We start from the raw sequence: 12,200 nt of genomic DNA on the forward strand, positions 1-12,200 counted from the left end.
TATTTATATTGCTATAAACACTTTAGCGAAGTTTAATCCATTAAGTATCACGTCCTTTGCCAAAAAAGGCTGTGAAACCGGTTGGCACCCTGTGGGTGGTGAATGACCTTCCTCCAGGGATGTTCTTTTGAAACAGTAAACATTCCCTCATCATACATCAAGATACTAATAATCCCATGCGTGGTTTTGAACATGTAGGCCTTTGATTAATGATCAGTATAAAAAGCTTAATTTGTATACCTTTCATACACAGAATGATTTACAAAAGTGCTTGACATTTGAACATTGATTGGTCAATGTCTGGTTGAGAAAGGAGCAGATTGATGTTTGATTATTGCTGACTAGGTGGGTGATTTTGTGATCTCTTTGTTGTTGTGATAGATTGAAGAGGACACGTGGCAGAAGTACTACTTGGAGGGGGTGGCCAATGAAATGTACACAGAGTATCTTTCTAGTGCCTTTGTTGGGTTTTCCTTCCCTGAGGTTTGTGAGTGAGTACACGTTTGATCTATCTCTCTTTCTCATCATATAACGGAATACATGAAGAGTTTGGTTCCAAAACACTATATCCACCATTTTAATTAATTTTCATAATTTTTATTTTTTACAATTTGTTTTCCCAGTAATTTCAGTAGACATTTTTTGGGGTATTGTTATTTGATTTATCTTTAGTCAATCAAAACAACACAACTGCAGTTTGATTGATATTTCCTGGAATACATAATTAAATAACAGGACTTTTTAATGTTTTTAAACACACATATATAGCATTTTGGAATCAAACTCTTTACATTTGCACACCTTTGTTCTTATTGTGGTTGACATTGACATGGTGTGGTAAAGTTAGTTTGTTTTGTTTTCCTCCAGGTTGTGCTATGTGAAGCTGAAGCTGTTGCTAATAGCCATAGAGTACAAGTCAGACATACGAGAAAGCAGGTGAGGCTTTGCAGTGTTCCGTGCTGGAGTTCTTAATGGATATGTTTATGAAGTAAAATCATCATGTAGAGATTTTTTGTTTATATATATTTTTTTTATGTTTCGGAAGATTATGAATGTATTTTGTTAATCTGAAATCTGATATGATAATGCACAGACCAATAAATTATGGATCATAACATTGCGTTGCTATTGTTGTTTATATTGCTGTCTATTGCTGTTGCTGTTTATTAAAGATAGTGTGGATTAACTGTATTTTTGATGTTGATTAGCACACTCATCAACCCTGGGAACCATGTGAAGATGGAGGAGGGAACGTTGGGCTTCTTCATAGCCAGCGATGCTAAAGAAGTGAAGAGGTACCGTAGCATTATGGACATTTCCACAAACAAACACAACCACCTGCACTCTCACTGACGCAGTTTGCATTCCTGGTTTGTGCTTGTGATGCATGTCCACTCTTATGACTGTTCTCATGTGTGTGTCAGGGCGTTGTACTACTGCAAAGCTTGCCATGACGACATCACAGATCCGAAACGGATCAAAAAGTGTGGGTGCAAAAGAAGTAAGTGCTCAGTTACATATCTGCTTCCTCTATTCTCTGTGGACTTGACATTTCCCTGAAAGTTACTGTATGACTTGAAGTTATTGGTCTTTACATGTGCCTTCATAAAGCCATTCTTTTGTTTTTACTTTTGCCTTCGGGAAGTTTTTTTTTATTATAATTTATTTGCTGTGTTTAAAGTAGTGACCCTAAGTGCATTTATTCCATGAAATTGTAAAACAAGATAATAATGTTAATGCGGTTTCCATCCAGTATCCCCAGAGTAATTTCCCAAGTCCTGAAAATGTAATTTATCCATGGCCTATGGGATGAAAATGGTACCCATGGTATGAAAAGACTTCATAGAACCTTTGGGGATTTCTCAAGTCTTTTAGAAACTGTAACATTATCACTGACTGAATAAGCAAGTACTGTACTTATGGGATCCCTATAGGTTTGGAGTTGATAAGTCTCTTCTTCCTCTGAGAGTATACAGGTACTTTAACCATTTCACAGCAGCCTCAAAAGGCCATAGTTAACTTGCACAAAGAATACAAAATCAGCATCTGGACATTTGCTAATTCCCAGTCTTTAAATAGGAATATAACTACATTATAATGCTGTTGTTTTGTTCTGATGTTTCCATTGACTGAAATTAACATAATCTCTTACTCTCCACAACAGTAGCGAAAGGATTAACAGTATTATAACAACTTTTCCAAATAAATCATTTTTTTCTTTCATTCTTTTCTTTACTTTTTCCTTTTTTTGCTGCATCGGAAATGGTTTTTAAACCCCTCTTTAATAGTGATTTATTGTGAGTAAAAGTGTCCCCTTTTATGCTTGGAAAGGACAGTCACACAAAAACAGAACTGTAAAATATATGTATTTGTTTATGTTGCATGTGTAAACGTGAGTGCTGCACCCCTCATGCATATCATTGTGAAGGTACATGACGGAAATAATCTAGTTAAAGGATTGTGATTCAGATAAAGACAACTTAGAAGTCTTTTTCTTTTTCACAGCTTTGTTATTTGACATGTATGGACCATAAGACATAGATATATATAAATCTATATAAATATACAGATGTATTACCAACTCTTTAAATAAGGCAACACACAGATACAACCTAAAGATAGATATAAATCTATATATTTAAAATATATATATATATATATATATATAAAAACACCAGGGCTTACCATTAAAGTTCTGCTAACCCATATTTTAAAACAGAAATATACAGTTAATTGTAGAAATGTATCTTTAGAAGGAGTTGCCATACCCCAATGTACCACAAGATGTCATCCCAAAACCGTATTTAATCAAACACCACAGTAGATCCCTCAATCATAGGCTCTCATTGCACATCTAACAAAACAGCTTGCATTGACAAGACTACTGTACTGTATGTCACATCACACATCAGGGCTGCCATGTTTGTAAACTACATGTTGCATGTTCTATTTGAGCATGCAGTCCAGCTTGTTGTGAGTTACTAACGGAAGAAGTGATTTCAGAGCTCCATCCTGAGTTTATGGTGCTGAAGGCTTTTTCCTGTCATTACGTTCCTTGTGCTCCACGCATCTCCATTTAAAGTCTACAGTATCACCCTTTCACCTCAGGAATTACAACGTGAGCCCTGGAGTACAGCTTGGCTGCTGTGATTTCACTGACGAAATAACCTCTTGCGTGTAAAGTAGCCGTCCATGGTTTTTTTGTGTGTTGTCGCTTTTATGTTCAGGCAAAGGTTTCTGCAATAACAATATATTTTATATTATATAAAATATACATTATATTATATAAACGATATTATATTATATAATATTGCAATGTTGAGCTTGTTCAAGAGAGTACCTGTAAATATGTTCCAACATATTTGGGGATTAGACAGATGAGGACAAGGCTGTAGTGTGGGAGGTGTTGAGGTGTTTGCCTCGATATAATTCAGTCTTCATGGGTCATAAAATGAAATTGTAGCACTAACAGTATAATCAGATTTAAATTGGACCTCAGATACCACTTTTAGCCTGACCTGATGCTCCATTCAAATCATTGCCCAAATACAAACTTGTCCTTATGTGTCTGATCTAACAGGGAACCATTATCCCGTTCAATATCAAGTTTAAGAAATATGGAGTTCTTCAAAGGTCCATATTTGAACATTTTCTGAAAAAAAAAGAAAGAAGGAAAAAAGAGACCCTCCTTGTGGGATACAGAATGTCTTCGCCATTAACCACCATTAACCTGCTGCTTCTCCTCCTCTCATCCCCAAAACATGACTGTAGCCAAGATGTCCGTCTACAAGAGAATGAAACTGGCATGTTTTGATTGCGGCCGCTCAGAGCATGACTGCGCGTGCATGTCAGGCAGTGTGCGTAGTAACATGGACTCTCTCCGACAAGGCTACGCGCTCTCCCCCCTGTCTGTTAATGATTGCACAGCCACTTTGCGCTCCTGTAAGTCCCCAGCGTCCGTCACCGCTAAAAAAAAAAAAAAGAAAAAAAAACACGACCACGCCGTGCTGTTGAGTTGTCTGTTGAGTGGTGTCCGTCCGTCCGTCTGCCTGCCTGGCCTGGCCTGCCTGTCTGTGAGGTGCCGTCATCTGTGTCTCTCAATCGCTTTGATTCAAATCAAATACTTGTTTGTGGTGGATTGACTCCTGATTTGGGTTGTGATTGTTCCTTCTTTGGTGAGGTGTTGTGGTCTGTGAGGTCTTCTTGCTTTTGGCAAAGTGCTGCTAAGATGTCTGTTGCATGCTTCGTCGGGGAGGACTGTGTTCTTGATGTTTTGCTGTCTGGCTTCAGACTCTCCTGTGTGTACAGTATATGGCTTCTGTTCAAACCACATGACATTCATACAGTACACAACTACACGTACATGGGGCAAACTGCTACAGTACATACTCCATTACAACCATTTTCATGTATTGCTTTACAATCCTTTCATAATGTGCAATTTGTTCAGAGGCTTTTATACAAATGACATTGACCTGAGGTTGGTCGGTGTCAATCTATAGCCTTTTAATCCATGTTATAGCATCATAGTTTCGTATGGAAAGCCTCACTCACTGTTCAATGAGGTCATGATGGCCCGTTGAACATGATGATTATATAGGAACAAGGTTATGGTAGGATATTCTCCATATAGTCATAGTTTAGGATGATGTCCTGTACCTTTGAGCTGCAGGGCTGTGTAGTTGTGACCGTGTCTGGTGCACAAGGATAGCGCTGTCTAACCTCAGTGGTATTCATAGAGAGCGAACTCTTATCTAGCCCGACATGAAAATTATGTTTCCTTTTTCTTTTTTGTCAGGCTGCCACAGCCAGTATTAGTTGCTACCAGACACCTTGAGACAGACTCCCCACCACCAGGCAGGCCTCACCTCTCCTGCCCCACTCTGCCCCTGAGCCTGTGTGTGTGTGTGTGTGTGTGTGTGTTTGGGAGGAGGGGGGGGGGGGTGGGGGGGTTAGAGAGTCTTATGAGCGTCCCCTCGCCCTTTTCCTCACAGGAGCAAATTCCTGGCGACAGATTCCAGCACCCGTGTGGCAGCTAGTTGCAACGTTGTCGTTGTAGGGGGTCTGTCAGGAGCACAGGGCTTATATGTGTATTTATTTATTTGTTTCACCAGCCTACTTTGTTGATGTAGCCATACTGTAGTCCACACATCATATATTTCCCCTCCGATTTCTGATTTCCCCTCCAAAGGGTACTCTGACTGAACAGAGATGAATGAGGCCAATAACCAGCGCAGATGCTGAAGAATTAAACACGCAGGCTCATTTTCATTTTGATAGTTTCATTTAAATGGAAACTGGCTTTGTTGTGTTTGTATCGTGCGGGATCGTAGAAGTCATGAATAATGATGAAATATGACATTTAGCTCCTCACTTATTTTCCTGTTAGGTAAATGAAATACTGCTCTCACAGGTGGTGAGTTTTCATAATTTGTGACTTTTTGGTCTTGCCAAGGTTTTCCTTCGCCAACGTTCCGCTCAGTCAAGACCATTTTGGTCTTCCCCCAACACATCAGCAGAGCATCTCATCCTTGCGAAATCATCATTTTGATTAACCACAAAAAATAAATCTGATTTCTGTTCCATTGCTTTTTTTTTTTTTAATGATTATTATTTCTTTTTTTTTTAATCCATGATCATGAAAAGCTTCACACTTTACAGGCACCGCATCTTCAAATGTGCCTTAAAGAGAATCTCCTCAATTGGGATTCCACTGCTTGTCTCACCCTATCCATTGCACTCTTCTGTTTGAAATGTAAAGACTGTACTCTTCCATTTAGTGATCATTGCAGCCTTTTCTCTCTCGCCCCTTCTCTAACCTCACTGTCTCTGCACTCTTCTCAGCTAAAAGTAACTATAATGGATATATCAAATCAAGTAAGTTTTTTTCCTTCCTCATTTTGTTTCCCAACCTTTACTTTCCTCCTTTCTGTCCTTGTCTCCTTGTGACCTTGTTTCCTTGTGTCCTTGTGCACTTCTCTAGTGTCCTTCCATCCACCCTATGCCCTTCTGTCCTTCTGTCCCTCATCTTATTCTCTGTTCGCATGCTACTGCTGGTGTAAAAATATCAAATTAAAGGTCTTGTTATTTACTGCAATGGCTAGCCAAGGATTCAGTTGAGGGATTCAAAACAACGTTCTTGTCTATCACATAGTAATATTCTTGGGTTAGAGGCTCATAGGAATTTGAGTTAGGGTAAAAGAAAAACATCCATGAATGGTGAAATAATTCTGCTGTGCTGCAATTGTCAGGTAGCGACAATCTATTTGTCCGTGGTTACCATGCATAAAGCAGTGGGAATTATTGTGCTGGCCGTAGGTGCTCTGAACCAGATTATTGGTGATGATGGCCAGAATGTCCACAAACTGTTGTCATGATGTGTGTGTGTGTGTGTGTGTGTGTGTGTGTGTGTGTGTGTGTGTGTGTGTGTGTGTGTATGTGTGTGTGTGTGTGTGTGTGTGTGTGTGTGTGTGTGTGTGTGTGTGTTTGTGGTGTCATCATAGCCAGCTTAATCCAGCCACTTCTTTATAGAGTGGCAGACAGAAAGCCTGTATATATAGAAATACTGTAGCAATAGTGTTTGAAGGCCAGCTGCACATAGACATATGATCCCATGTATATACGTAAGCGCGAAGTGCACAAAGCTGCTGGTTGGCTTTTTGACAGCAGGTGGCGCTGCTTACCCAGTGCAGAGATGGCATGTGTGGAGCCTCAGTAGTGGAAGTGAACAGAAGTCTCTCCAGTGACACATCTGTGTGCTGTTTACCTCACGCCACTCTGCTGTGAACTCTGTGCTCCAACATTTATGTGAATGAAGACCACGAACGGCAGTGTCTGTCTTTCGTTGAGTGTGTAGTGTAGTGTGTGTAGTAGTGTGTGACAGACACTTGCATACCTCACGTTAAATAAGGGTAGCAGACGGTCAGGATGAAATTAGGAAATGGTTCGTTTGAAGATCATAACAAACAAATAACAAAAAAATAGTAATATAGTGTCTTTAATTGAATTAAACTTCAATACATTTCAGTTAACCACAGTGCTGTGTATAGTATAGCTCTCTGCTCATCAGGCAGTGATAGCAAGCCACTAGATGGGGCTGTTTCCCCAGCGCACGTCCCCTCAGGACTCCCAGTGCTGTGACGCTGGGCCAGCTTGGCGTGGGACAGATGAACACAGGAGGTCTTGAGCAGGAAGATGAAATCTGGGAGGCAGCTGACTGTTGATATAATCTTCTCAGCGGATCAGCCAGCGCTCCCAGCTAGTCTCAGAGAGTCACATGCAAAAGTCCATAGCTGTAGTATTAAGGGTTGATGGCGACGCTGTAACTTGCATTGGCGTTCCTCCGTTCGAATTAAGTTGTTCATTAAATCTAAGCCAATTTATGGAACGTGACAGGGGCTTGTACAGTACCTCTGGCTGGCCATTGCTGTCTGTATGTAAAACTCTTTGGAAGAGACATTCCTCAACAGAGGTAGTGAAGACTTAACACAAAATTGTTCATTACAGTGTCTGCTTAATTAACTTAAACATTTTCATGGTTATTAATACTTCTGAAGTTAGTACACTGGGTAATGCCTAATGCCTGCTTATAGTGCTTAGTTTAAGTAGTGAAATTAAATAAGTTTTTTAATTACTGAATTCCGGTGGCAGTTAGACTCAGCTGGAAAGGTTTTAACTTCACCTCAGCAGTTTGGCAGGGCCTTCTAATAAGGCTTTATTATGTGTAATAATGAGTTGAGTCATAAGGTACCTAAAAAGTGATTCATCTGGCAATATAGATTTGCTAAATCCTCTAACAGACTTTAAGCACTTTTTTTTCATTTTCTCCTTATTTGGCAGTAAAGGATGAAGTCAGAAAGCCTTACCAAAACCAGCCCGTTAACCCCAAACCGATCCCCAAACCAAACCCAGTTAGCCCTCCCCAGACAGCGCCCTCTAGTGGCCTGGGGTCCAGTACTCGTGTACCTCTGGTGAATAACCGCAAGGGGAGTCTATGGCTGCCCAGCACCTCCTCCTCCCTGCTGCGCCTCAGCCTCTCGGGCTCCAGGGAGCTGGGGGGCACCTTTGGCGTGGGTGGCAGCGCGGCGGGCAGGGTGGCGGGGGGCATGGACGACCCCCGGCTACAGAGGGCCCGCAGCCTGCCCGTGAAGTACCGCTACCACCCGTCCCACGGCAGCACCTTCATGCTGAACCACAGGCCGTGTAAGAGGAGCAGCCTCCAGCTAAGCACCACCACCTCCTCCACCACCACCTCCACCCTCCAGCATGATGGAGACGTTAAACTAAGTGCACACAAGTGGAGTGAAGTGACTTATAGTAGTAGTAGTGCTATGAAACTCACTAACCAATCAGGCGAGAGCGATGACCCACGAGGTGTGATGCGCCGCACGTATGATGTCACAATAACCTAGTTTTAGCAAAATAGTTTGCGTTAGATGTTGTAGTAGTATGCACTTTGATGTGATTTAATTCGTTTAGTACTAGCACAGTAGTTTTGTAATTGCACTTTGTGCTAAACTAATTGGTTTGTTTGTCCCTGACATGACGTGTAGCATGACAATAGAGATTAGCGTCCCAAAAGTGTGTTTTGCTGGTGCGCTGATATACAGTACTGCAGTGTTTAAATCAACAGTTCCTAGGTGAGTGTGGGACTTAAAGCAAAACTAACCTGAGTCTTATGACTTGTGTTGGCCGCGGTGCCTGTTGTGGCGGCTCCAGGTCGAGTGCGGCATGACTGAGAGTGTTTGGCACGACCGTCGGCTGACGGATCGTGTTGTCTGCTCTCACCTCACGCCTCCCCTGTGCTTCTCTCCTCCATCCTCTCTCTCTCTCTCTCTCTCTCTCTCTCTCTCTCTCTCTCTCTCATCCCTCCCTAATCCTTCATTACGATTTCACGTCTCCAAATGCCTCTGTGTGCTCCACTGGGTGTGCTGTGCTGGTGTGCTCTTGTGTTTGCTGCGGATTTACTCAGTGTGTGTGTGTGTGTGTGTGTGTGTGTTTTGTGTCTTGCTGTGTGGCGTAGGCAATGTTTTCCATACCCATGAGTGTCAAAGATGTATTTTACCAGCTTGAATCCCTTCTGTGAGAAATGTGATTGGTGGGCTTAGATAAAGAATTCAAATGTGTGTGTGTGTGTGTGTGTGTGTGTGTGTATGTGTGTATATGTGTTTAAGCTCTGGTGCATGTGTGTTTTATGTGAATTGTGTGTCTGTGTGCAGATGATTTATATTTAAGCTCTGAGGTCTTTTGTGTGTGTGTGTGTGTGTGTGTGTGTGTGTGTGTGTGTGTGTGTGTGCGTGTGTGTGTGTGCTCTGTGAGAAGTGTGTGATTGAGTGCAGTGCTAATACACACTCTTGATGCCTGTAGTGGATGAGGAGCCACAGTCTGCCCTGTCACCCAAGAAGAAACAGCGCAATGGCGGCATGAGGAACTCTCCCAACACCTCGCCTAAAGTGATCAGGTATGGTGTGTGTGCTTATGTGTGTGTGTGTGTGTGTGTGTGTGTGTGTGTGTGTGTGTGTGTGTGTGTGAGGGGGGGGAGAGAGAGACAGACAGAGGGGGAGAGAGAGAGAGGGAGAGAGAGAGAACATGTGTGGCCACGTGTGTGTGTGTGTGTAAGTGTCCTTGAGTGGCGTGTATCCTGTCGTCTCCATGCCAGCACTGTGTGATTGAGTGAGCACAGAGCTGCCCTGTAAATAGAGGAAGACCAGAGCTCCTACTTACCGCACCCTCCACAGACCAGTCCAACCCAGAGGAACAGCTCTTCCTGTGTTGTTGACCCCCCTCCCCACAACCCCTCCACCCCAGCTGTCAGCCATGCAGCCACCCTCCTCATGTGCCTCTTAAACAGTGCTGGCACTAATGACAGCCGCAGCCAATCGGAACGCCCCGTGGCTGCATGGCCCGAGGCCGGTTCCTCCATGGCAAAGGAGGGTTCCCTTTGAGTTCTATTTCTGGCACTGGAGGCGATGTTCCAGTTGGGGATAGTGGTGGAGGTGGACGGGGGGGGGGATGGGGGTGGTGTTGGGGAGTAGCGGGTGGAGGTGGGGAAGGGGGGTGGGGGGTAGGATTCACCGGGCGTCTCCGCAATCAGAAGTGAAATCAAACGATGGCTGGCTTTTATCCTGTCGCCCCGGTGTTCGGAACGATCCGATTGATTCGGACGCATGAAAGGCGCCGGCTCGGCCCCACGCTCGTCCATTAGAGAGAGAGCACGCTGATCAACATTAATAACAAAGCGGCCGCGCGCGGAGAGAGGGGAGCAAGCGAGCGAGCGCTTCTCCGCTCTTCACAATCACGCCTCGCAGCACGAGCCCGATGGATTAACGGCCGTTTTTATGGCCTTCCATCTCTTCGCCGATACAGTTATATCATTTAAACAGCCATTAAAACTACGCGTGTGTAATTAATTGTTCAAATATGGCTATCAGAGAGTTGATCTAAAAGCGGATTTTTAACACTTTGTGTATTTAATTAAACTGCGCCTGGCGGATGCCTTCATCCTCATGGTAACAGAGACACAGATCGAATAGCCTATTTGATGTTATATCACACGATGGTATACACACATTCATACCTCACAACGTGTTTTGTTTATATATATATATATATATATAACACACCTTCTTTGCTTGTTTTTTGTTCATAAACATTAGACACAGCGCGTAAATATCTGTGTGTTTGTGTGTGTATAGAAATCCCTTGCAGTACCCATCCCGCTCCAGAGTAGGGCTGAATAGCGTAGCCTAAGGGATACTTTATTCCTACAAGCAGCATAAAACACATTCTGGTGTACCATATCAAATATGGTTTTCCAGCCGCAGCAAGAGCCTTCAGGCCCTCGTAAATAAGTAATGATCAACAGATTGGATGTGGGCTGGTGAAGAGCTTGCCTTTGTCGTTTTGCATGATGGGAAGGTGGTGGTGTGTGTGAGTGTGTGTGTGTGGGGGGGGGGGGGGGGTTGTTTGAAAGTGGAGGAGCAGGGGAAGTGAGGACTGTTGGGGTTGGGGTGTGGGGGGGGGGGGGGGGGTGTTGTGGGTAGGATAGGGGTTCAAAGCGCTTACAGCCAGCCGCGGGTGCAGAGTGAAATACGCTTGGGCAGGCGGGAGTGTGCAGTGTGTGGATGCGGTCGGCGGGAGCGAGTGAGTGGGGCGGCTGGGCTGATGCTGGTGTGACAGGCCCCGGTGCTGCAGAGGAGAGGAGAAGAGAAGAGAGGAGAGGAGAGAGAGAGGAGAGAGAGAGAGAGGAGGGGTGGCGGGGGTCCCTTTATTCTTCTATTCCCCTTCATCCAGCTCCTCTTCAAAGTGACCCTGGAGTGGGCCGTGGGGTTTGCAGGGGTGCGGGGTTGTTTACGCGGCCGGTGTGGAGGATAATGTTTCTGACACCCATTCACTCAGAGGTTTAGCATATTTCAAACACACACACACTCACACACACACACACACACACACACACACACACACACACACACACACACACACACACACACACACACACACACACACACACACACACACACACATACACACCACACACACACACTCGCATAGATGCAACTGTATGCACGCAGGATCTCTCCTTACCTCTCTTAACACACATACAGTATGCACAAACTTTAATAAGTGCACAAACTATCACCTATGCATGTGAATTCAAAAACACTCACTCACAGTGAGAGAGAGAGAGAAAGAAGGAAAAAAGAGATAGAGATGCTCCCCCTTGTATTGCAGTCTGAATCACGATCAACACACCATGCCCCAGTGCTAAAACATGCCACCCTCCCCCCCCCTTTCCATCCACACTGAGCCTCAGCGCAGAGACAACATGGCCTCCTCATCTTCCCCCTTTAGCCCCGACGACCTCCTCCGCCCCACAAATTAACCCTGTTCCCAGGGCCAGCTCCTGATCAGTCACGGCCTGCGTATAATTGCCTCTGAGCACATCTCATGCCCATTTGTTGAGGGCGGGGGTAGGGGGGTGGGGGGGCATGGGGGGGGGGGGTTCAGGGGCCTTGGCGCTTGGCGGAGGGGAGGGGAGGGGCAGAGGGGCATCACGTCAGGGCGCATTGGAGCCGCGTGGCACCTTGAGCGCCACACCAGCCCTGACAGCTCATCGCCACGCCGACGTCGGAAGGGAGATAGATGGCTGTCGCGCCCGCGCCTCCTCCGTGCCACTCAGGCCAGGCTGGCACTGCCGTGTC

General features: G+C 44.5%; 1 protein-coding gene across 8 annotated transcripts in view; it reads left to right on the top strand.

Annotated features, from left to right (window-relative positions):
- Positions 1-12,200, top strand: part of LOC134070412 (calcium-activated potassium channel subunit alpha-1-like) — a 123,855-nt gene that overhangs the window by 93,448 nt on the left and 18,207 nt on the right. For 3 of the 8 annotated variants that reach the window (XM_062526757.1, XM_062526758.1, XM_062526760.1), the window contains exons 15-21: positions 382-491; positions 868-936; positions 1,209-1,295; positions 1,425-1,501; positions 3,772-3,942; positions 5,845-5,877; positions 9,367-9,460. In XM_062526757.1, coding sequence (XP_062382741.1) covers positions 382-491; positions 868-936; positions 1,209-1,295; positions 1,425-1,501; positions 3,772-3,942; positions 5,845-5,877; positions 9,367-9,460 — 641 coding nt within the window. The remainder of the gene's footprint in view (positions 1-381; positions 492-867; positions 937-1,208; positions 1,296-1,424; positions 1,502-3,771; positions 3,943-5,844; positions 5,878-9,366; positions 9,461-12,200) is intronic. The other 5 variants (XM_062526759.1, XM_062526761.1, XM_062526763.1 and 2 more) reach the window with 3 other exon arrangements.

The sequence above is a fragment of the Sardina pilchardus genome, chromosome 22 (genome assembly GCF_963854185.1).
Source record: "Sardina pilchardus chromosome 22, fSarPil1.1, whole genome shotgun sequence".
Lineage (NCBI taxonomy): Eukaryota > Metazoa > Chordata > Actinopteri > Clupeiformes > Clupeidae > Sardina > Sardina pilchardus.